Source organism: Leucoraja erinacea, chromosome 31 (genome assembly GCF_028641065.1).
Source record: "Leucoraja erinacea ecotype New England chromosome 31, Leri_hhj_1, whole genome shotgun sequence".
In the NCBI taxonomy this organism is placed as follows: Eukaryota; Metazoa; Chordata; class Chondrichthyes; order Rajiformes; family Rajidae; genus Leucoraja; species Leucoraja erinaceus.
This window is the reverse complement of record NC_073407.1, coordinates 27,672,818-27,699,039: the sequence shown is the minus strand read 5'-3', so window position 1 is coordinate 27,699,039 and position 26,222 is coordinate 27,672,818. Positions and strand designations below refer to the sequence as shown.

Genomic DNA, 26,222 nt, shown 5'->3' with positions numbered 1-26,222 from the left:
GTTGTTTACTTAGATTTTTAGAAAGCCTTTGATAAGGTGCCGCACATTAGGCTGCGTAGGAAGATGAGAGCCCACGGTATCAAAGGACAGATACTAGCATGGACAGCAGGTTGGCTGGATGGCAGAAGACAAAGAGTGGCAATAAATGGGGCTTTTTCTGGTCGGCTGCCAGTGACTAACGGAGTTCCGCAAGGGTCGGTGCTGGGTCCGCTAATCATCACGTTGTATATTAATGATTTGGACAAGGGGGTTGAAGGCTTTGTGGCCAAGTTTACGGATGATACGGAAATAGGTGGAGGAGTAGGTTGTGTAGAGAAAGCAGGGACTCTGCAGAAGGACTTGGGCAGGTTGGGAGAGTGGGCAGAGCAGTGGCAAGATAGAATATAATGCAGCAAAGTGTGGAGCTGTGCATCTTTGGTAGTAGGAATAAATTTAGACTATTTTCTATATATGGTGAGAATCCAGAAATTGGAGGTGCAAAGGGATTTGGAAGTGCTGGTGCAGGATTCCCAAAAAGGTAATCTGCAAGCCAAATCAGTAGTAAAGAAAACAAACTCAATGCCAGCATTTATTTCAAGTGGGCTTGTATGCAAAACGTTTTATCTCTTCCTTACTTCTTCTCCCGCGGTCAGGCAGTCAAACTGTTGTGTCAAATTGTTGAGGCTCTATAAGGCCGCATTTGGAATATTGTGAGCTTGGATAGAATGGATGTGGAGAGGATGTTTCCACTAGTGGGGGAGTCCAGGACTAGAGGTCATAGCCTCAAAATTAAAGGACGTTCTTTTAGGAAGAGTAGGAAGTAGGAAGAATAGGAAAAATGTCTTTAGTCAGAGGGTGGTGAATCTGTTGAATTCTTTGCCACAGAAGAGTGTGGAGGCCAAGTCGGTGGATATTTTTAAGGCAGAGATAGATAGATTCTTGATTAGTACAGGTGTCAGAGGTTATGGGGAAAAGGCAGGAGAATAGGGTTAGGAGGGAGGTATAGATCAGCCATGATTGAATCTCATAGACCTGATGGGCCGATTGACCTAATTCTACTATTCCTTATGACCTTATAACTAGGTTTAGAAAAACAGGTATATTCCAATCTTTACTCATCTTCTGTAAGTTGCCACTTACCACTATTTTGCCTACACTACACTGCCTATATAATTCTCTATTCTGCATTATTTTCCTCAGCATCAAGCACAATATATCATTTCTCCTCCTTTCTCCTTGAATGCCCCTGCTTCCTCTTTTAACTCTGAGAATAAGGGAACTCTCATCTGCTTTGCTCACTGTTCAAAGACTTGCATTCAATCCAGAAGAGTGACCATAAGCTTCTGGGTGCCTGCCACTCTAATTTACGGTTCCACTTCCACTTTGACCTTTCTACCTGTGATCTTCTGCACTGTTATGACAGCATGAGTAACAACACTTCATCATCTGTCTGGGCATCATGTATCTATCTAGACTCAATATTTTCTCCTACTTTAGGTAATTATCTTTATTTTTGACTGTCATACCTGGGCATTGTTTCAGCTGAGTTTCTCTTTTTCTATGTGTCTGGCTTGTTGGGCATGTCTGATAGCTATGAACAATACAGAGCATAATCTAAGAGCAACCATGACTCCTACTTTTACATTTACTGATTTGGTCTCATCCTGTCAAAGATATTATTTTGTTTTTACCCATTCCTCCATGACCTTCTTGCTTCTAAAAACAAACTTAACTTCTCTCTTACCTAGTTTTGAAGAAGGGTCCTGGAATTGAAATATTAACTGTTTCTCTTTTTACAGACACAGAACTGCTGAGTATTTCCAGCATTATTTCATTTTTTTCAATTTTCCATCATCTGTAGTTTGTTTTATATTTTACCCACTACATTATATCCTAATTTGCAGCGTATGGGTAACGCCGCAGGACCCCTCCCCTGCGACCCCCTTGGTCTATTATATCCTAATTGCAGTGTGTGGGTGACATGCCTCCTGGTTCCCTCAAACCTTTCAAATATCTACAAGACATTAACAGTGTTGCATGAATAACTGGAATCCCATCAACACATTGGAAAAGCAGCATCGTTCAGCTTGTGTCTTGATTGGAACTTGAACTATCCCTACACATTCAGATTTTCTGCTACCAGTACACGGGTGAGACAGAGGTTCACATGCACCTCCTCTAACCTCATCTACTGTATCCGGTGTTCCTGATGTGGGCTCCTGTACATCGGGGTGACCAAGCCTAGACTTGCAGACTTGTTGAACATTTACGATCGGTCTACCAAGGCCTAGTGGACCTCCCAGTTGCTAAACCACTTTAACTCCCCTTCCCATTCCCATACTGACCTTTTTGGCCTGTGCCTCCTCCATTGCCAGAATGAGGCCAGGCACATATTGGAGGAACAGAAACCTCATATTTTGCTTTGGTAGCTCACAACCGAGCAGTATGAACGTTGAATTCTCTAATTTTAGTTCTACACACTTCTACGCCACCCCCGCTCCTCCCTCTCCCTCCCCCCTCCCACCCCACTTCCTCCACAGTCATTTAATCACTCCACAGTTTGCATCAATGTATTCCTCTTGGGATTACACTGTCCCTAGCCAACGAGATGCTGCCTGATCCGTTGAGTTACTTCAGCATTTTGTAACCTTCTTTACTAATATAAGATAATTGATAGGCAGGTTTATCACACTTACCATGATGTAGAAAATGGTAATACAGGTACATCCGAGCTAAAACCATAGGTTGGACTACACAAATCAGAATAAAATAAAGAAAAAAATACAATAATTTTGTGAATATTTATATTTGATTTCACACTATTATATTTTCTGCTTATCTAAAGTAAAATATGAAACGTATGTAATAACAGTTTGTCAAAAAATTCCACTTTTTGTCTGCCTGTAATGGTGAACATCAAGAAGGAAATAACACCTGGTTTTGACTTTTGGAAGGATAAATAAATCATTTTCTCATTTTCTAAGGCTCACAAAGTATTTATTTTAAGACTATATGCATGGATTATAATAATCTCCTACTGAAACCTTATTGGAATTATTGCTGGTGTGAATTACGCTTTACAAACATAGGCCAGAGAATTCCAAGTGTCAGAGGGAAAGTTATCTTTTTTCAAGGAAGCTTTGACCTGAGGTCCGAAAGGAGTGTCTAGGAGTCTGGTGTTGGCCATGCAAAGGACAAGGCTTCTCCAATGGAGGAGACTGTGTGTAACTAGAGCCTCAAGTTTCGGGACTTTGGCCTGGGAGAAGATACTGATACTGACTTGTTAACCCTTCAATGAATTCGTAGGATTTTGCAGAGAGCGCATGGTGCTATTTTCCCAGTGACTTGAGAGATTTGCTGTAGGTGGTCCAATTTTTAGGGCATGGATCATTGCGGCTAACTTTTCCGTGGCACCAACATTGCATGGTTTTGATCAAGAACATGGTCCACATCTTTCTGCTTGGGACTATTTGGAAGGAGGAAAGATTAGTGATGAAGCACCTGTGAGAGATCTGGCCTGGGTCTGTACTCTGATGTATTTCTGTAGTGATGGCTTGGGATATAATTGTCCATAATAAACGCAAATATCTTCCTTTAATCCGCCCATTGATGTGGTTTTTCTGCGATTTCCACTGGCTTTATTTTAATTAATGAAATCAAGATTACTTCTTTGAGAAATCACTGACCCCCATCCCTCTTTGGAGTATCAGTCTGATTCTAAATCAGAAACAAAAACAGAAAATGTTGGAGACTCTTAGTAGGCCTTTGAAATGTATTAAATTGACATAATTGAACAACAAGTATCATGCTGTCAAAAGGGGATGAATTCTCAGGCCTTCCTCTTTTAAGACATCCCTTAAAGTCTGTTAAGCAATTGATGTACTCCCTAATAACTCCTTCGGTATATCTGTTACAGATTCGATTTGATGACACATATATTGAATTCATTCGGAGCTTTTGCAACATTTAAGGCACAGTGTAAATAAATACACGTTGTTGAGTTTTTGTGACTATAATCATTTGCTGACACAAATAGCCATCAATTGGTCACATATTTAGTTGTGGGAGCATCACGTCATCTCCCTTCATTATGAAACATCTATAATAATATTCTGGATCACAAATGCGCGGATTGATTTTTTTATTACCATGACTGAATAATAAGTGGATAATAATGCTCACATGCTAGATGGGAATGTGCTTCCCAATGACTCAGTGCTTTATACTTACCTACGTCTAGACGGAGATGCTCTCATCCTAAAGACACAAAAGAACATCAGAAATTTCGGGATGATGGCATTTGCAGCTGGGAACATGGTTACACAGAAGATTCTGGACAGAAAAAAGTACATTCATCTCACAATTGACTTTTCTGGTTGTCCCATGATACAATGGCAATGGAGTTGTTGTTTCATAGTAGTTAATTTCTCAATTGATCTATCACAAACCCAGACTTAAGGTGAACATTCCAGTGCCATGCATTTGTCAAAAATTACCTGTTCTTCAATTAATTTTGTGTCTCAAACTGTATACCTAAATACTTTTTATTGAATTACACATAATTATACAATGCAGAGCATCGTAATAATTTTAAAGTGGTCTACATTAGGATAAACCACTATGGTCACACGACTTTTTGGACCATCCTTAAAAATTTGCTACTCTCTTTCCTTCACATGTTGACAGTTTATAGAATATTTGCCATAGGGTAATCAAAAATCTATTGCTTTTTTAAATCTGAAAAGATATATTTTATGCACAATCATTCCTCCCTCTCTCCAGTAATATTCTCCTTATGAAATGGTTGTTTAAGACATTGGCGAGGCCGTATTTAAAGTATTGTGTTCAATTTTGGGCATCGTGTTATTGGGCAGATGTTGTCAAGCCGGAAAGGGTGCAGAGAAGATTAACAAGGATGTTGCCAGGACTCGAGGGACTGAGCTATAGGGAGATGTTGAGCAGGCTAGGACTCTATTCCATAAGGCACAGGAGGATGAGGGGTACATAGAAACATAGAAAATAGATGCAGGAGTAGGCCATTCGGCCCTTCATTCAGCCAGCACTGCCATTCATTGTGATCATCCAAAATCAGTACCCCGTTTCGGCTTTTTTTCCCAGATTCCTTGATTCCTTTAGCCCTAAGATCTAAATCTAACTCTCTCTTGAAAACATCCAGTGAATTGGTCTCCACTGCCTTCTGTGGCAGAGAATTCCACAGATTCACAAGTCTCTGGGTGAAAATGTTTTTCCTCATCTCAGTCCTAAATGGCCTACTCATTATTCTTAAACTGTGACCCCTGGTTCTGGATATTCCCAACATTGGGAATATTTTTTCCTGCATCTAGCCTGTCCGATCCTTTAAGAATCTAATATGTTTCTACAAGATCCCTCTCATCCTTCTAAATTCCAGTGAATACAAGCCCAGTCGACCCATTCTTTCATCATATGTCAGTCCCGCCATCCCGGGAATTAACCTTGTAAACTTACGCTGCACTCCCTCAATAGCAAGAATGTCCTTCCTCAAATTAGGAGACCAAAACTGCACACAATACTTCAGGTTCTGTCTCACCAGGGCCCTACAACTGCGGTAGGACCTTTTTGCTCCTAAACTCAAATCCTCCCGCAATGTAGGTCAATTGAAGGAATGGCTTTCTTCTCTGCCTGCTGGACCTGATGTTTACTTTCAGTGACTGAATCTTATAGAGGTTTACAAAATCATGAGAGGAATAGATGGGGTAGACACACAGAGTATCTTGCCCAGAGTAGGGGGAATCTCGAAGCAGAGGGCATAGGTTTAAGGTGAGGGAAGAAACTGGAACCTGAGGGGTAACCTTTTTTACACAATGGGTGGTGATTTTGTGAAATGAGCTGCTGGAGGAGGTAGTTGAGGCAGGAATTATTGCAAAATTTAAGAAACATTTAGACAGGTACATGGATATGACAAGTTTAGAAGGATATGGGCCAAACGCAGGGAGGGATGAGTGTAGATGGGACATGTTGGCCGGTGTCGGCTAGGTGGGCTGAAGGGCCTGTTTCCACGCTGTATGACTCTATGACTCTAAATAATGCCACTCGCTCCACTTCTCCCCTTCTTTGCCATTCATGAATACTATGTCTACAGGAGTATTTAGAACTCAGTCCTGTCCTTTTTAGTTTATCCAAGATTACCAGGTTCTGCAGTACACCAACTGTTTAATTTGTTGTTTGCCTTTACATGCCTGCATTACAGACCCTTCCTATATCTTCTTGCAAAATTCTTTGGTCTGATCTTTCTTAAGAATTTTGAATATTCTTTTCTAATGCTGTTTTACTCTTTCACTGCTTTCTGTACCATCTCTTACTCCTTTTCAGTGCAACCTTTCTGTGCCTATCTTCCTGCTAAATTGGTTTAAACCTCCTCCCACAACACTAACAAACTCTCCTGTCAGGACATGGGTCATATCTCTATTGTTCCATCTGGCCTGTACGGATCCCACTTTCCACGGAACTCAATGCTTGAAGAATTTGAATCTGCTATCTCTATATCCAATGGCAAATGGCGCAGGGAACATAAGTGTTTAAGAAGGAACTGCAGATGCTGGAAAATCGAAGGTACACAAAAAAGCTGGAGAAATTCAGCGGGTGCAGCAGCATTTATGGAGCGAAGGAAATAGGCAACGTTTCGGGCTGAAACCCTTCTTCAGAATAAGGCCATAAGTGATAGGAGTTGAATGAGGCCATTTGGTCCATCGTCTACTCTGCTACTCTATTATGGCTGATCTATCTCTCCATTCAAACTCCATTCTCCTCCCTTCTCCCCATATCCCCCGACACCAATTCGGAAAAATTTGGAGATTGTTAACTCTAGTCTAATCTCTTTCCTAAAGAGATTCGAGTTTTTTCTCTAATCTCCAGTTTTCTCTAAGGAGTTTTTTCAAATCTGTCTGAAGAACCTCAGTATACTTACATATCAGTAGATGGAGACTCCTTCATATTTCTGAGAAAACAAAATAAACAAGAAACATGATCAGAATTATGAACAGAATTTAACAGTAGAAAGATTAAACGTGGGAAAACTGCAGACCAAAGAAATATATATAAAACATTGAAAAGATAAGTAAAAAATTGAAATTAAAAAAAAATCTACATGTGACCCTAACTTGTATAATATCATTAATTGACATATTGTTTGACTTACCTCTGCTTTAACATTAATAGTTGAAAGATATTATGCTATATGTTCTTACTAGGTAAGTAAATTGTATGATGTTAGAACACTATCCTCATGTGAAGCATAATTACATGCTGACTTGCCAAAGGGGTTAATTAAGAGGGGAAAAATAGAGCATGAAAAATGCTTGCGGGGAATATAAAAACTGGAAAAGCTTCTATAGATCAGTGAAGATGAAAAGATTAGTGAAGACAAATGTAGATCCCTTACAGTCAGAAACAGGTGAATTTATAATGGGAAACAAGGAAATAGCAGAACAGTTAAACAATTGCTTTGGTTCCGTTTTCACTAAGGAAGACACAAATAACCTCCCAGAAATACTAGGAGACCGAGGTTCTAGCGGGAGGGAGGAACTGAAGGAAATCCACATTAGTCAGGAAATGGTGTTAGGTAAACTGTTGGGACTGAAGGCAGATAAATCCTCAGGGCCGAAAGGGCCTGTCCCACTGATGCGACCTTTCAGCGACTGTCTTCGACCTTCAAGCTTGAGGGCACTCGCCTGAAAAACGTTGAGCTGGATCGACCGACCGCACACACACACACACACACACACAAACACATCGCAAAGGCGGGGGCCAGGGAAAGCTGGGGAGCGCTGTCTGAAATTCACACCTGCGATGAAGAGGAAGGCAAAAGACAGCTGCCAAGGTGTACGGTAAGTCCATTAGAGAGGGGGGGAGAGAGAAGGGGAGAGAAGGGGAGAGAAGGGGAGAGAAGGGGGGGGGGGAGGAGTGGAGGCATTTTTAAGAAGCCAGACAACGTTTAATAAAGTTTAGCGGGCATTTAACATTATCAGTCGGCTTTCCTTGGTCCTGAAAACTCCAATGAACCAATTAAAATGCCCAGTCAGCTAAGGAGATAGCCTACGGCTGCCCTCGGCTGCCTGTAACTACATAGCGACGCTAGTCCACTGCACTACGAGTTGAAAAGAACCATGCCGACCAATTTTTACTCGCGGAAAATTTTTCAACATGCTGAAAATTTTTCCTCAACCAAACTGAGGCAGCGAGTATTCGGGAACTTCCCTCAAGCATGAAGGAGAGTCCCAGTGACCTCCTAGGACCACGTGTCGACCATGCTGCGAGTTTGAGTCGAGGGCAAATTCTTCTAAACTCGCAGATTCGGTTTGCCTCAGTGGGACAGCCCCTTGGGGTGGAAGATTGCAACCTTCACGTGGGCCGCCCTGTTTCGACTAATGCAATCAACTCAACGTGCACAAACGGAAGATCAAATAGAACAAGTTGTCCTACAACTTTCGGCTGTTCACGCCACACGAAAGAAGAAGAAGAAAGAAGGACAGCCCCTGCATCCCATTGTACTCAAGGAGGTGGCCCTTCGAAATCGTGGATGCATTGATGACCATTTTCTAATGTTCTATAGACTCTGGATCAGTTCCTGTGGACTGAAGGGTAGTTAACCTCACGTTTTAAGACAGGAGGAAGAGAGAACACAGGGAATTATTAACCAGTTAGCCTTACATCAGTAGCGGGGAAGGTGCTTGAGTCAATTATTAAAGATGTTATAGCAGCGCATTTGGAAAGCAGTGACAGGATCGGAGAAAGTCAGCATGGATTTATGAAGGGAAAATCATGCTTGACTAATCTTCTGGAACTTTTTGGGGATGTAACTAGAATAGATAAGGGAGAGCCAGTGGGTGTGGTTGGTGTATTTGGACTTTCAAAAAGCCTTTGAAAGTCCCATACAAGAGATTAGTGTGTAAAATTAGAGCACATGGTATTGGGGGGTAGGTATTGACATGGATAGAGAACTGGTTGGCAGATAGGAAGGAAAGAGTAGGAATTAATGGGTCCTTTTCCGAATGGCAGTGTAAAATGACCATATAACCATATAACAATTACAGCACGGAAACAGGCCATCTCGGCCCTACAAGTCCGTGCCGAACAACTTTTTTTCCCCTTTTTTTCCCACCTGCCTGCACTCATACCATAACCCTCCATTCCCTTCTCATCCATATGCCTATCCAATTTATTTTTAAATGATACCAATGAACCTGCCTCCACCACTTCCACTGGAAGCTCATTCCACACCGCTACCACTCTCTGAGTAAAGAAGTTCCCCCTCATATTACCCCTAAACTGCTGTCCCTTAATTCTGAAGTCATGTCCTCTTGTTTGAATCTTCCCTATTCTCAAAGGGAAAAGCTTGTCCACATCAACTCTGTATATCCCTCTCATCATTTTAAAGACCTCCATCAAGTCCCCCCTTAACCTTCTGCGCTCCAGAGAATAAATCCAAGATAAATTCCAGAGAAAATCTCCAAGTTTGCGGATGACACAAAGCTGGGTGGTAGTGTGAGCTGCGAGAAGTATGCTATGAGGCTGCAGTGTGACTTGGACAGGTTGGGTGAGTGGGCGGATGCATGGCAGATGCAGTATAATGTGGATAAATGTGATAAAATTCTTAACCAATTGGACAGGCTAGATGCAGAAATGTTTTCCCGATGTTGGGGGAGTCCAGAACCAGGGGTCACAGATTAAGAATAAGAACCTGTAGCACCTGAACGCTGGAACATTAAGTTGCCAGTACCTGTACTGTCTATCTCTTAGCCAGGTTTCCATAATGGCTACAATGCCCCAGCCGCATGTACCTATCCACACCCTGAGTTCATCTGCTTAACTCATCAGGACTCTTGCATTAAAATAAATACAATTCAATCCAACAAATCTTCCTAGCTCCCTGTCATGCTGTCATGCTCCTGCTTGTCCTGTCCACTGAACTTTCTTTCATTTCCTTCCATATTAACTTCCCACTTCTCTTCTCCTTCAATCCTGCATTGGATCTTGCCTCCCCCTAATACCTGACCCTCGCCAATCTTCCTAGGTCTTTCTAGTTGCAAGGGAAAATGGGAAAATAAATAATTGCTATCAATAAAACAAGTTCACTGGGGTGAAAGTAAGATTTCCAATCTCTGTGCTCAAGAAGTGAATGGCAACTCGTTTTTAGGACAAAAGTGCTTGAGTCAATGAGGAAGGTACTTACTTATCAAGCATTAAAGGTGAAGGCTTTCTCAGAACCCTAAAATAAAAAGCAACACAAATATATTTGTTTATTCTGTATTTTAAAAAAAACTATATTTAATAATTTGGAGGTTCCATTCAATGGCATTGCTATAGTATTATTTGGTAGTCATTATCACATGCAGGTAATATAATGAAGGCAAATGTCTGAAATTGTAATGCTGGCAATACTTTCATTTTGATTATTGGTCATGGTTCTGACATAACAAAAATCTCTTATTTGTGAGTTTCTAACTTCTTCATTTTATTAAAAGCATTCTGAAGAGGTGGGGATTTCTGGCAAGATTTGCATATGACTGGTTGCCCCAGAGAATATACATGCCTGGAAATTAGTTGTTCCTGGTGCACTAAGCAGGTGTTGTTTGTAGTGCTGGCACATAATTAGATGGCCTGTCAACGCTATGACGTTGGCAAAAAGTACAGTTAAAAGTATTCAAGGTGATTTGCATTCTAACTATTTCACAAAAACATTACCAGCACAGTTCTCCACAGTAGCAGCCTGTGGAGATCCGAGCTGCTGCTAAGATGCATGTGATAGCTGTCAAGAGTGCTGTATATCAGAAGAAGGTAATTACATTACATTTTCCAAAATTTGTTTGTAAATACAATCATCAATATAACAAAAAATGCTAAAAACACACTCATCAGATCAGGGAGAGAGGAATAGAGTTAGCGTTTCAGGTCGTTGAACATATGTTAGTTGAAAGGGCTCCAATAAAAGGTCAGCAAGTTAAAACATTAACTTTGATTTTTGTCTCTCAACAGATGGCGCCTTGTCTGCTGGTGTTTTTCAGAATTTTCTGATTTGATTTCACATTTCCAGCATCAACATATTTTTGCTTTGGAAGTAAGTTCCTGATCTCTGCTCGTGGGCACAAAGTGATCAGAAGCTTATTCTTTCTGGATATAAATAATTTCATAAAATAAGGAAGTTTCTTACGTATCATGCAATGGTGATAACTCCCTTTTAATCCTAATAAACATAAAAATATTTTAATATTTTACTTAAAAAAATAGCAATACATAATCACATGGTTCATTCAGGAGCAGCATAAGTTGGAATTCATTTTCAAATGCAAATATAATGATGAAGGCAAATTGCTTAAATTGAAATGCTGAGATAATATTTGCACATTGACTACTGTACATGGTCTTGCTGTAAAAACAAATCTAGTGGACCCTGGGTTTCTAACTTCTGTATTTTACTCTTTTTAAAAAGCAATCTCTGGATATGGGGATTTCTGGCATTTTATCACCAATTGCTTCAACAGCATAGACATAGACATTCTGGGCAAAGAAGCTATTCCAATGCTATTTTGACAGAGAATTTCCTCCCAAAAAGACGGTAGGGACTGTTCACAGCTAAACGCATGCTGAGTGTAGGGATGGGATGGCACATAATCATGTGACCTGCAAAAGTTAAAGAGGTAAAGAGCAGTTAAAAGCCTTGAAATTGCCAAAACCTCAGCAACAAAGTCTCCATAGCAGCAGTCTGCCACCTTCTCGTTTTTGTGACAGACCAGAATTGGATGAAATATTTTAAGCCATTGAAATTCAACCCTAAATACATTGGAAAGTTGAATAAGAAACAAGGGATAAAGAATTGCCATGTTTTTACTACAAACTTGTTTTGTTATATGATTACATTCTATGTAATATGTAACTCATTTAATTTTCCCATTATTGAGCCTTATCCCATAATACCCCCACTTAACAGAAATCTATCATCTTTCTTGAATATTTCAAACATCCACAATCTAATTTTAAGAAAGTCTTTAACAAAGTAATTGTAATGTAAATGTATCAATTAGTTGGGCTCTCAGCTACTAATCTTATGGAATTACCTCATAATAGCAGCAATTGTTCCAAATATTGTTGCCCTAGGCAATTGGTATGTAATAGCATAACTGATAATGGTCAACTCCACGTTTGTTTTAAAAGCCTCCATAAAAAGATGAACGAATGTATAGGGAGCATATAGAAATAGCTGGGCTTGGTGAGTTGGAAGCTCTTCAATGCCAGTTTTTACAATTAATTTTTTTCTAGAACAATACAGCAACCAGAACACTTGAATGTGGAAGATGTGCAGATTACTTAAGTAAGTAGTTACTTATTACTTACTTACTGGGGTCAAGGAAAGAGTGTTCACGTTGATCGCGGCCCTGTTTCCACCAATCTTTCCACCACCACGCACCAGAAACACAGGAAGTGACACCATTGTATGCAGATGCCGATAAATGTGTTCAGCTCAACTTCTAGTCTTGTGTGTGGACTCGATAAGAAGAAGACTTACTTACTTAAGTGTTGCAGATGCTGGAGAATCGAAGGTTACACAAAAAGCTGGAGAAACTCAGCGGGTGCAGCAGCATCTATGGAGCGAAGGTCGTTTCGGTGTGAAGAAGGGTTTCGGCCCGAAACGTTGCCTAAGCTCCATAGATGCTGCTGCACCCGCTGAGTTTCTCCAGCTTTTCTGTGTAACCTACTTACTTAAGTGCTCTGCCCATCTTCCACACTCAAGTGTTCTGGTTGTTATATTGTTCTGGTAAAAAAAAAGAGCTATGGAGGAGAAGGAAGGGTGTGATGTACTACTTTAGAAATTTGTACAGAGGAGAGATTTCATTTTGAAGTTAAGATCAATTCTCCAATCATGAATGTGGTTGAAATTTCATGGATGAAGATGATGGGCCATATCAATGGGAGAAATTTATTCTTATTTAATGTGAATCATTAGAATTCTCTGAACTAAAAACTGTAATGAGTGAGCCACTAAATATATTCAAGATAGACAGATTTTGAACCAAAAGGGAGTCAGGGATTACAGGGAATGGGCAAAAATAGAACTATGGCAACTTTACACCAGTCATCATCTTGTTGAGTGGCAGAACAAGTTTGAGGTTACAATAACATCAAAGGAGCAGTGATTCAATTTTCCCAGTCAGACCCTGGTAGTGTCTACTTTGCCCCAGCTATTTTGAAAGAGGTAGAGTGGATATTGTAAATGAATATAATGCTATTATGTATGTGCTCACGTTTGTCGGCTTCTAGTTGTTTCCCAGTAAGTCTGAGCAATGTGTGTATGCTGTGGTTACACACACCCAACATCACTGGCTTCTACAGATGTTTGATGCATTCTGAAATATGTTTATCTTTGGAATCGACGTGTACACTCTGGCAATAGAAAGTGGGATCTTGATTTTTTTTGACAAACCGCATTGAATTTATAGATTGTTTGAGGAAATTACTCTGAAAATCGTGCAAACGATATGTGCTGTACTCACGACATGGGACTTGAACTTGGTGGCAACCTGAGGAAGCAAATCAGGAAACGATTAACTACAATACAAAAACAAACATACTATATATGCTGGAAATCTAAAATAAAAATAGAGAGAGTTTGAATTCCATTAGACTCTCTTCCAATTTCGAAGAATGAGGGGGGACCTCAATGAAACATACAGATTATTGAAAGGCTTGGAAAGAATGGATGTGGGGAGGATGCTTCCACTAGGTATTCAGTAGATGAGCAAAGAAGCCAGGCTTGTAACTTGAGGTTGTAACTAAGTAATGCTTATGGGAGAGAAGAGATGGCTCAGAAGTTATGAACAGTATCGGTTTATTAATGTCATGTGTACCAAGATACAGAGAATATCTTTGCTTGTGTGCCTCCAGTCAAATGATGACATACACAAGTACAATCAAGTCATAAACAGGTAATGCAAAGAGAAAATTACTATAGTGCCCAATATAGTGTTACATATAGTGTTACAGAGAAAGTGCAGATAAAAAATTGCAAGGGCTGCAATGAGGTAGGTTGAGAGTACACCCTTAGATTATGAGAGGTCTGTTCAGTAATTGTATTGAAGTGAATACAACAGCCTTAGTTTGACCTGAACCAGATAATAATCTTGCCATTGTCAACAGAGAACCTGCACAATTACTGCATGGCCTAAAGATTTTGGCCTTAACTGGAGCAAATTATTTCAAAATCTTCATCTCCATGCCCAGAAACATTTTACAATACAAATTACTTATAAAACACTTACCGTAATATAGGTGACTGTGTCGTTCTGAAACAGAGCAAAGAAATAACATTTGAAACTTGTTTTCAAATCCTTCTATAATTTTATTAAAGTATTTTTTGAATGAAGAATTTTTATAGGTCAGTCTGCCGTCAAAATATGTTTACATGCATAAAAGATCTAAAATGGGGATTACAATTGAAATAATAAACTATAAATAAAAACATATAGGGGTTGACTGGATAATCCCCAGAAAGAAAACGAGCGATCCCAATTACATTACCCCAAAATACTCCTTATTATTATAGATGTCTTCTTCCTTACAAGAAAAGCAATTGATGAGTTAATGGTCAAATGTGGAGCTGAACCTGTTGAAGATGACAGTGTTCTCATTCCTAATGTTTTCACCTCCCATCACCTGAGATCTCTTCTGTCTTACATGATGCAACAGGTAGAAGCGGATACTTATCTTCACTCTCTCCCACCATAGTCTATCCTTGTGCCATTTCTCCATCATGTAGTTAAGAAGCATAACGTGACCAGATCACACAACAAGACGAAGAAGAGTACCAGTAATCATGAATATATTTCTGAATTTCTATCTACAAGCCACTTAAATGCCACCATTGTATCTATTTCTCCATCATCCCAGGAAGTGCATTATAGCCACCTTCTACATCATGTAAAAAAACTTGCCCCACACATCTCCTTTAAACTTTGCCCCTCTTAACTTAAAGCTATGCTCTGTACTATTTGACTTTTCCATCACGGGGAAAAGGTTTTGACTATCTACCCTATCTATGCCTCTCATCATTTTATATATTTCTATCAGGTCTCCTCTCAGCCTCTGACACTTCAGAGAAAACAATCTAAGTTTATCCAACCTTTTCTATAGTTAACACTCTCAAATACAAGCAGCATTCTGGTAAATTTAATTTGCAGCCTCTCCAAAGCCTCCACATCCTTCTATGTTGGGACAACCAGAATTTTACACAATACTTCAAATGTGGGCGAACCAAAGTTTTATAAAACTGCAACATAACTTCCTGACTCTTGGAGTCAATGCTAAGACTAAATTCCTCTGTACATTATTCATACCATTTATTTATTTATTGAGGTATACAATGTTCAGCAACATTTACAGGTGCATTTTACATACTCTGTGTAGTTGATCCCAACTAACGACTGAATGTATCACGTAAAAATAAATGAAAATACAATTAATACCCAGAAAAATTCTGACTGATTACTTTTTGCATTTTTATCACTTACGGTGATCTGTCATCTTGCGTATTTGTGTCAATTACATAACTTTGTCTGCAGTTGTCTTGATCAAGCCAAATTCGGTTGGGGAATCTACATTTCAATGCAAGATGGTGTCAATTGAAAACCAGAATTTTTCATTTTACTTTTTACAGTCGTCAACTTTTTAGGAGCAATTAAATATAATTAAACATTGAAAATATTCATATGGAGACTACTCTTTCACAATCTTTCCAAGGTGTGATGAAATGAAATGCCAGTCTGTTGAATACTTCCAAATAAATTGGTGGAATATTTTTTACATTCATATGTGTTGAGCCATACATTAACACAATTATATTGAGAATTTGAGCAAGCGATTGGTACCTTATATAATTTCACTCTTTCACACCTGAAGTTGGAGATATTCAAAATTAACTATTCATGGTGAAAGAGTGTTTTTTAATATTCATTCACGGGGTGTGAGCTTCAATGGCAGAGCCAGCATTTAATTGCCCATCTCTAATTGCTCTGGGAAAGGCAATAGTGAGCTGCCTTCATGAAGTGCTGCAGTCAATGAGGTATTATATATACCCATAATGTTGTTAGGGAGAGAGTTTGAGGGTTTTGACCAAGCAACAGTGAGAGAATGGCAATATATTTCCAAATGAAAATGCTGTGTAGCCGGGAGGGAAACTTTTAGCTGGGGTCCCATGTTTTTGTTGCCCTTATCCATTAAGGGCAGAAAGTCATGAGTTTGGAAGGCGATGTCTCAGATAGCATGGGTGAATCATTGCAGTGTATCCTGTAGAAGATACGTACGGCTGCTACTCTGCTTTGGTGGTGAAGTGAGTGAATTGTTGTGGATTGGTGCCTATCAAGCGAGTTGCTATAAGACAAACACAAAAGGCTGAAGGATCGGACAAGCTAGATGCAGGAAAAATGTTCCCAATGTTGGGTGAGTCCAGGACCAGGGGTCACAATCTTAGAATAAAGGGGAGGCCATTTAAGATTGAGGAGAGAAAAAACTTTTTCACCCAGAGAGTTGTGAACTTGTGGAATTCCCTGCCACAGAGGGCAGTGGAGGCCAAATCACTGGATGGATTTAAGAGAGAGTTAGATAGAGCTCTAGGGCTAGTGGAATCAAGGGACATGGGGAGAAGGCAGGCACAGATTGATTGGGGATGATCACAATGAATGGCGATGCTGGCTCGCAGGGCTAAATGGCCTCCTCCTGCACCTATTTTCTATGTTTCTATGTTTCAATGAAGTAACTCAGCAAATCAGGTAGCATCTTTAGAGAAAAGGAATAGGGTTTCGCGTTGAGACCCTTTTTCAGAATCGAAACGTCACCTATTCCTTTCCTCCAGAGATGCTGCCTGACCCGCTGAGTTACTCCAACCTTTTGTATCCGTCTTCAGTTTAAACCAGCGCCTGCAGTTCTCCATCAAAAAGGAATAGGTGACGTTTCAGCTCAAGACCCGAAGTCTGTAGAAGGGTCTCGAACCAAAACGTCACCTATTCCTTTTTTTCCAGAGTTGCTGTTAGTCCAGCATTTTGTGCCTATCTTATGTATATACAGGTAGTTATTCCAGTTCAGTTTCTGATCTACTGTAATCCCTCGGGATATCAATAGTAAGGGATTCCACTTTAATAATCCCATTAAATATCAGAGGGTGAGACTTGGATTTTCTCTTTATGGCATTTTTGTGCTGCACACCTGCCATTGGTAGATATGATTTACATTATTTCCATTTAATAAATGAATTAATGGAAAGCTCTATATTGTTACATCCTATAAGTACATGGTCAAAGAGCAAGGAAATATGAAAACATGCATATAAATAGATCTATTTAAGTGGATGAGAAATTTAATTTATAACATAATACAACCATCTAATACAACCATCAATATAACTCATCTGGATGACCTTCATGATATAGAAATTGTTTCATAACTGCAGTATTAAAATCATTCTATAATTTATAAATTTATAAATATATATATATAAACAATCATATAAATAAATATTATAAATAATTGTCTGATTATGATTATATAATTATTAATCATATTTAACATAATCATATTTTAATATAATTGTATTCAATATAATTATATAATGTATTACCAATTTATCTTATGGAGGTGTATAAGATGATTGATATATAATTAATAATTATATAAATAATTGAATCTATAATTTACATGAAATCGTTTTTAAACGTTGCCTTCTTGAAATCATTGGAATACATAATCAGATGTGTTTAACAGAGTCAAGGAAATTTTCATATGTACTAAAATAGAACAATTACATTTGTTGGGGAACAAATGAAGGCCACTGTGAATCTTCCAATTTTACTGTACAGCACATATTTTTTATAAATTCTCTGCTGTATTAATCAAGTGAAAGAGGAGTAATTGCTAACACCATGAATCCAGGGAGCCCCGATGGGTCAGATAATATCACTAGTAACAATTCCCAAACATATTGAAATTCATTGTTAATATGTCAGTCATTAAGAAGTCACAGGCTTGAACAAAATCACTTCTTTGCCTTTCCATCTCTGAGGTTTAGTTATAGTAGCTGAGTAATCAACCTGATTCTATTCTGATAGGTGAGGATAACACATGACAGACAATAAACTAAGGCACAAAAATGCTGGAGAAACTCAGCGGGTGCAGCAGCATCTATGGAGCTACACAAAAATGCTGGAGAATCTCAGCGGGTGCTACAAAAACTAAAGACAATAAACTAAATTGAACTGAAGTGGGTAAGTCCAAATGGAAATAGTCAAACATGCTGAGAAAATGAGTCAGCCATGATAGTAACAGTATAAAGTAAATTAAACTATCTTGAAAAACAAATTGAAAATGGAAAAAAACTGTTAGCTTATGTGACCAGTTTCGGGGAGGCTTCCTGTAACTAGCGCACATCTGGTATATTGGAATTCACCAGATACGGATTCCAACCTATTGAACACCTAATTTCCTCACAATAATTTAATATTAATTTGACCCAATTAATAAGCATTTGGCACTGAGTGAAAAACATACAGATTCAAGTCCCAAAAATTCAGTACTTAACTGAGTCCAAGATTCAAGGAAAGTATTGGCAAAAGTCTGCATTCTGTCTTTTAAATCTGATGTTAAATTATAGACAATAGACAATCGACAATAGGTGCAGGAGTAGGCCATTTGGCCCTTCGAGCCAGCACTGCCATTCAATGTGATCATGGCTGATCATCCCCAATCAGTTCCCTGTTCCTGCCTTCTCCCCATATCCCCTGACTCCGCTATTTTTAAGAGCCCTAACTAGCTCTCTCTTGAAAGCATCCAGAGAACCTGCCTCCACCGCCCTCTGAGGCAGAGAATTCCACAGACTCACCACTCTCTGTGAGAAAAAGTGTTTCCTCATCTCCGTTCTAAATGACTTACTCCTTATTCTTAAATTATGATCTCATTTGACAATTAAGGTGAAAGGTAAAGGTCTGCCAGTATTTGAAAAGCTTGGAATTCTCCTGGTGTCCAATCAACACCATTGAAATTTACATTTATTTTTAGTTTATAAGTTGTGACAACTGTAAATAGAATATTTTATTGCCTATCTAAGAGAAGTGATAATGCTACGTTTTCACAAGGCGACTCCTTGAAAATGTTGTAAAACTAAGATATTTGCAGAAATATAAATTTCTCTCAGACAATTAGTACTAGAGCAGCACCAAAAATAATTTGAATACTTACTGTGAGGGCGACAGAACATCCCTAGTTAAAAAGAAAAAGCATGATCAACCATCTACCTTCTATAGATATGCCATACAATATGTATCACAAAGATCAAAGAGAAATGTAAAAATATTAGACACTTATGGCTCGTCAGAACTGCCATGATATCTAGTGTTTGACATGCTGAAAAAATAAATCTGCCTTCCAGACTAGTTAGGATGGGTGGTCTGAGCAGGTATCAGTGTTCTAGTGGTTTGCTGAATGGCTGACAAAATTCCCCATTCTCAATGGACCAACCCTTACCACATCATGGAAAGCATCAGCATCAAATGCATAACGAATGGGTAGAGAATTGGTTTCATGGAAAGAAACAGAGTGATGGTGGAAGGTTGCTTCTCAGATTGCAGGCCTGTGACTAGTGGCTTGCCTCAGGGTACAGTGCTGGGCCCATTACTGTTTGTCATCAATATCAATCATTTGGATGAAATTTACATGGCAAGATGAGCAAGTTTGCAGAGACACAAGTGGGTGGTATTGCAGATAGTCATAAAGTCATAAGTGATAGGAATAGAATTAGGCCATATTGTGCAATTATGTGTTTTATGTGTCATTCCTAACTGCCACTGTATGCCATGTTGTCACTTGCATGCGGAGCACCAGAGCAAATTCCTTGTATGTGAATACTTGGCCAATAAACTTATTCATTCATTCATTTGAATTATGCTTGTGGATCTAAGGCCTGGAACCCACAATAATTCAGCAGAGCAATGACCCACACACAATTGTTGTTGTATTATTATAGGTGTGATTAAATGTTTTTGATATTCTGTAATTCACAAAGCCATTGCACTGACCTACACATTGGCAGACCATTTGAATCAATATTCTGCCCGCCAAACAAGCCTTCTTCAGGAGGTCCAGGAGTGAATGGCCTAAAAAATAAAACAAGGATAGAACATACAAAAACACAAAAATCAAAACTGAGGAATCCTGAAGAAGGGTCTCGCCCCGAAACGTCACCCACTCCTTCTCTCCAGAGATGCTGCCTGACCTGCTGAGTTACTCCAGCTTTTTGTGTCTATCTTCAAATCAAATTGTAGGCAAGGCATTGAAGGATGAGGCAAATGGGATGAGTGAAGTTTGGGCACAAAGTGTCAGCGTGACTGTGGAAAGCCAGAACACCCATTTCTGTGTTGTACAATTCTATAACTCTCATAATACTGGATTAGTTACATATCTGGTAAATATCTGGTATTGTTTTAAGTAACCTATGGTGTATGCAAAAAATATAAATATAGCAATGGAAGAAACTGCAATACAGGTGAGGTCTAGACTGGCTGGATTTAAACTAGAGTGTTTCACCCCAAATTGCAGCAACCAGGCTTTATAGGCAACCTGAGAGTCCTGCTACAATTGAATGGGAATTGCTGGAGACTGGTATCCAGAGCCAAGATGACAAGAAATTGGACAGAAGTTTCAGCTTCCACTGCAACATCCAAATGGTAGATGACCTTTGCCTGTGTTGTCATACACAGCAAAAACAGTCAACAAATACTGGATGGTACACAAAATAGCTGGAGCGGGTGCGGAAACTCAGCGGGTGCAGCTTTTTTGTGTACCTTCGATTTTCCAGCATCTGCAGTTCCTTCTTAAACAAATTCTGGATGATCACCGTCTGCATCAGTTGATATGGAAGTAGCAGAGGCTTATAAAAGCTTTGCCACACAGTTTTTATGATTTGCTCTCGATTTTCCTTTCCTTGTTAATGTTTCGTCCTACTTTGCTGAATTCTTCAATTTTCCCGATCCTTGAGCCTGTTGTTGTTTTTGACATCATTAAAAGCCTTTTCCATTGGCCTTAATGCAGTTTCCCAATCTGCCAAATCCAACTCACGCCTCATATCTTTTATAGTTGGCTTATTTAGATTTAAGACCTTGTATTGAACTAAAGTGCTACCAGTCTTAATTTTAAAATTGGACCAAATCATGATTGATTACTTTTCACTGATGGTTCCTTAACTGCACAACTGATGAATCCCTTCTCATAACATCAATATTAGATCAAAAATAACTTGTTGCCTTATTGATTTGTCATCATAATTAATTTGAAAGCATCTGGTATACACTCCGAGTGCATCTTGCACACCATTACTGCTAATTTGGTTTGTCCAGTTTACACGTAAGTCAATATCACCCCCCTTCCCCCATGATTATTGTATTATCCTTAACATACCTGCTTCTAATTTCTTAATGTATGCTATGCCATTTGTGCCTTTAGATAACTCCACCCATGCTTTCTCAGGGTTGATCAACTCAACTTAATTCTTTACTCCCACGCCAATCTTTGAGACATCCTCACATTATTGACTCTAAACCAGTATGCACTTGGCTCTGGTCTTAATTTCTGATATTATTATCTTTGTGTACTGCCATTTAATTTTCTCTCTTGCTCCTCATCCTCTTTCAATGCTGGTTGTATATTATACAATTGTACAATGCAGGATAATTGCATATTATGACTTCTATATTATGAACAGATTGACTACACCAACACTACTTTATTATTTACTCTAACCTGGAAACATGCACGTTGCTTGATGTATCAAGTGGCTCAAAGGTTCTGCTATTTCGAGGAGACCTATATTCCAAAACAGAGTTTTGTTAGAGGGTAACAGGTCACATTTTTTTGCAATTTAAAAAAATTACAAACCTAAAGTAAGATTGTTTGAAGAGTTTAAGCATTTGGCTGAAGTATCTTCAACCTCTTGAATTGTTTCACAAAAACTACTCTCAAAGTAAAATGAAGTCACAGAAACGCAGAAAGCTCTCTGTCATCTGCATGTGAAAGATGCCAACATAGTTGGCTGACCCCAACAACATAAATACATCACAGTATTCATCAGTAAGTATTGAACAAAACAGGGATGTCGATAAAGAGCCTTAGAATAATTTAAAAAAGAGCTATTTACAGGTAGCTCAACTATAACTCCATAGTTGTGCACTAAAGAAACCTTGTGCATAGAAAATTGCATTATAAAAACAAGTATTTCAATAGGGAAAAGTGATATAAAGACAGTGAAAATTTTTTTTTTTAATTCACACAAGACATAGGTGCAAAACACAATTAGAAAACCAGTCAATGATAATACATGAGGTTATCAATGATGTTCTGTTGCTGAGTTAGGATTATAGTTGTGCAGGTTGTTCAAGAACGTGACAGCTATAGGAATGTAACTGTTGCTGAACATAGTGGCATGGCACTTCAGGTGTCTGTACCTCCTGCCTGATGGTAGCAGCAAGAAAATCCATGACCCAGATAGTGAGGATGCTTGATGGTGGATGCCACCTTCTTGAGGAAGCATCTCAGGTAGATATTTTTAATAGTTTGGGAGGGCTGTACCCATGGTGGACTAGGTTGAGCCCACCACTACTCACAGCCTTTTGTGTTCCTCTGTGGTGGAATTGTGGTGCCAGGCCACCTATGCAACAAGTTTGGATACTGTAGAAGTTTCAGTGACAAGCTGATTCTCATTATACTGCGACACATCGATGCCTTGGCCCAGGACAGGTCTTCTGAGAAATAAATGCAGATTGATGCATGGTGCCAATGCACTTAGTCTAATAAATGTGAAAAGGAATTGATTATTTGTGATGCTGCCTCACCCACTGAGTTTCTCCAACATTTTTTGTCTACTTTTGATTTTCCACCATCTGCAGTTCCTTCTTAAACTATTTCTTAATTTTCTCAGCCAAGATCCTCTTCCTATTGTTTATTGTCTCATACTTTTATGAGGCTATCCCTCCTTTACTGAAGCTTGTACAGTTTTGTCTTTTTAACGTATAGCGCTACTCTTGATTCTAATTAGAGGTATATTTTTTTGTTTGTACGCACTATTCTTTCCTAATAGACTGATTATCATTGTCGATTTCCCTCACGTGAATTATCCTTGCACTATTCAGTTCAAAACCTTATCTTCAGCCCTACTTATTTGATTTCCAAGGATTTTGATCTGAGCTTAATTCAAATGAAACTCAACCCAATAAACAGTTCCCTCTTTCCCACTACTGATGATAGGGCCATATAAATTGGAATTCTTTACTCCCATGCCAATCTTTGAGACATCCTCACATTATTGACTCTAAACCAATTTGCACTTGGCTCTGGTCTTAATATCCGATTTTATTGTCTTTGTGTTATTGCCATTTAATTTGCTCTCTTGCTCCTCATCCTCTTTCAATGCTGGTTGTATATTATACAATTGTACAATGCAGGATAATTGCATATTATGAACTATATTATGAACAGATTGACTACACCAAAACTACTTTATTATTTACTCTAACCTAGAAACATACATTTTGATCGATGTATCAGATGGCTCAAAGGTTCTGCTATTTCGAGAAGGAGACCTATAATCCAAAACAGAATTTTGTAAGAGGGTAACAGATTACATTTTTTTGCAATTAAAAAAAATTACAAACCTAAAGTAAGATTGTTTGAAGAATTTAAGCATTTGGCTGAAGTATCTTCAACCACTTGAATTATTTGACAGAAACTACTCTCAAATTAAAATGAGAGTCACAGAAACACAGAAAGCACTCTGTCATCTGCATGTGAAAGATGCCAACATAGTTCAATAGGGAAAAGTTATATAAAGACAGTGAAATTAATCAGTTTTAGCATTTCACTTGTTATAGATACAATCTGATTGTCGACTTTATTAGTGTGATCTTTCTGAATGTATTGCATTATAAGTATAAGAAAGTGCACTAAAGATTGTTTAATTCTCTAAAAGATCTGACTGATTAATCGTTATGTCATAACCACTTACTGTGATCTGTTCTCCTTCCTGTTATCAATGTTATGTCTCTGTCTGTAGTATTCTTGATCAGGCCAAGTTTGTTCATCCGACCTATATTTTAAAGTGAGATAGAGTAAAATTAAAAACAGAAAAGATAATTAATTTACCAAATTGAAAATTAATTAATTAATACATTTAATTTGAATGGTTATCAATTACTCGCTTGGTTCAAAACTATGCACAAAATAGATTGAAAATTCATTATTTTAGTATCTTTCAAATGAAATGTGAGCACTCTTAATGAATGAACATGTGACAAATTTTATATTTTACCAGATTACTTAAAATAAATGGGATACATTTTGCAATCAGTATGTTCAGAATAGAGTTTTGGCAAAAGAGGAACTCATACTGAGTATGCATAAATTGAAATTCAGAAGAACACTACCCATTTTTGAATTCTTAGAAATTAATAAATTCATTGTAGGGTGCAAATGGACACCCTAACTATCGGTGAGGTACAAACCCAGTTACCCTGGCCTATGCATTGCTGTGCTGGTGTCTCCATTATCTTTTTCTTCAAATGGATATTCGTCAGGAGGCCCAGAACTGAAAGATCGAAAAGATTAAAAGGGAAAACATTATGTATTATGCGTACAAAATGCATATAGCATGTACAGCTGATCTGAGAAAGAATACATGATTCTTTCTAATTCTTTTTGATGTTATGAGACAGGAATTGGCTAGGATAGACTGGCAAATGATACTTAAAGGGTTGACGGTGGAGTTGCAATGGCAAAGATTTAAAGATCTCGTAGATGAACTGCAATAATTGTTCATCCCTGTCTGGTGAAAAAATAAAATGGGGAAGGTGGCTCAACCGTGGCTAACGAGGGAAATTAGGGATAGTGTTGAATCCAAGGAAGAGGCATATAAATTGGCCAGACGAAGCAGCAAACCAGAGGACTGGACGGAATTTAGAACTCAACAGACGAGGACAAAGGGATTAATTAAGAGGTGGGGAAATAGAGCATGAACGAAAGCTTGCGGGGAATATACAAACTGACAGTAAAAGGTTCTTTAGATATGTGAAGAGGAAAAGATTAGTGAAGAGAATGTAGGTCCCTTACAGTCAGAAACAGGTGAATTTATAATGGGAAACAAGGAAATAGCAGACAGTTAAACAAGTATTTTGGTTCTGTCTTTACTAAGGAAGACACAAACAAACTCCCAGAAATACTAGGGGACCAAGGATCTAGTGGGAGGGATGAAATGAAGGGAATCCACATTAGTCAGGAAATGGTGTTAAGTAAACTGTTGGGACTGAAGGCAGATAAATCCTCAGGGCCTGATGGTCTTCATCCCAGAGTACTCAAGGAGGTGGCCTTAGAGATCGGGGATGCATTTGTGATCATTTTCCAATATTCTATAGATTCTGGATCAGTTCCTGTGGACTTGAGGGTAGCTTTTTAAGAAAGGAGGGAGAGAGAAAATGGGGAATTATAGACAAGTTAGCCATACATCGGTAGTGGGGAAGATTCTTGAGTTGATTATTAAAGATGTAATAGCAGTGTATTTGGAAAGCAGTGATGGGATCGGTCAAGGTGAGCATGGATTTACGAAGGGGAAATCATGCTTGACTAATCTTCTGGAATTTTTTGAGGATCTAACAAGTAGAATGGATAAGGGAGAGCCAGTGGATATGGTGTATCTAGACTTTCAAAATGTCTTTGACCCCAAACATGTTCCCGATGTTGGAGGGGTCTAGAACCAGAGGTCACAGTTTAAAAATAATGGGTAAGCCATTTAGGATTGAGATGAGGAAAAGTTTTTTCACCCAGAGAGTTGTAAATCTGTGGAATTCTCTGCCAGAGAAGGCAGTGGAGGTCAATTCACTGAATGTTTTCAAGAGAGAGTTAGATTTAGCTCTCAGGGCTAACAGAATCAAGGGGGGGGGGGGGGGGGGGGGGGGGGGAAAGCAGGGCCAGGGTACTGATTTTGGATGACCTATTTTCTATGCTTCTATAATTACTGATATATATATATACATATATTTTACTAATCATGAAGATATAATTATAGCAAGGACAATGTTTTTCAGGTTCAACAGCCTTAGCAACAACTGAAAGAGAATCAGAATATCCTTAAATCCACTAGATTTATATTTTGTTTTATTGGGGCAGATAGGGCAGTTAGTGGAGTGGTA

The 26,222-nt window shown here is 38.7% G+C and overlaps 1 protein-coding gene across 4 annotated transcripts in view; it reads right to left on the bottom strand.

The window, feature by feature from the left end:
* LOC129712172 (uncharacterized) overlaps window positions 1–26,222 on the bottom strand; it is a 124,365-nt gene that overhangs the window by 57,924 nt on the left and 40,219 nt on the right. For all 4 annotated transcript variants that reach the window (XM_055660423.1, XM_055660422.1, XM_055660424.1 and 1 more), the window contains exons 6-19: window positions 24,551–24,625; window positions 24,047–24,127; window positions 23,571–23,624; window positions 21,790–21,852; window positions 20,070–20,147; window positions 19,234–19,254; window positions 15,519–15,602; window positions 14,271–14,294; window positions 13,506–13,532; window positions 11,168–11,200; window positions 10,190–10,225; window positions 6,926–6,955; window positions 4,210–4,236; window positions 2,676–2,729 (exon numbers count right to left, since the gene is read on the bottom strand). In XM_055660423.1, the coding sequence (XP_055516398.1) occupies window positions 2,676–2,729; window positions 4,210–4,236; window positions 6,926–6,955; window positions 10,190–10,225; window positions 11,168–11,200; window positions 13,506–13,532; window positions 14,271–14,294; window positions 15,519–15,602; window positions 19,234–19,254; window positions 20,070–20,147; window positions 21,790–21,852; window positions 23,571–23,624; window positions 24,047–24,127; window positions 24,551–24,625 (687 nt within the window). The remainder of the gene's footprint in view (window positions 1–2,675; window positions 2,730–4,209; window positions 4,237–6,925; window positions 6,956–10,189; window positions 10,226–11,167; window positions 11,201–13,505; window positions 13,533–14,270; window positions 14,295–15,518; window positions 15,603–19,233; window positions 19,255–20,069; window positions 20,148–21,789; window positions 21,853–23,570; window positions 23,625–24,046; window positions 24,128–24,550; window positions 24,626–26,222) is intronic.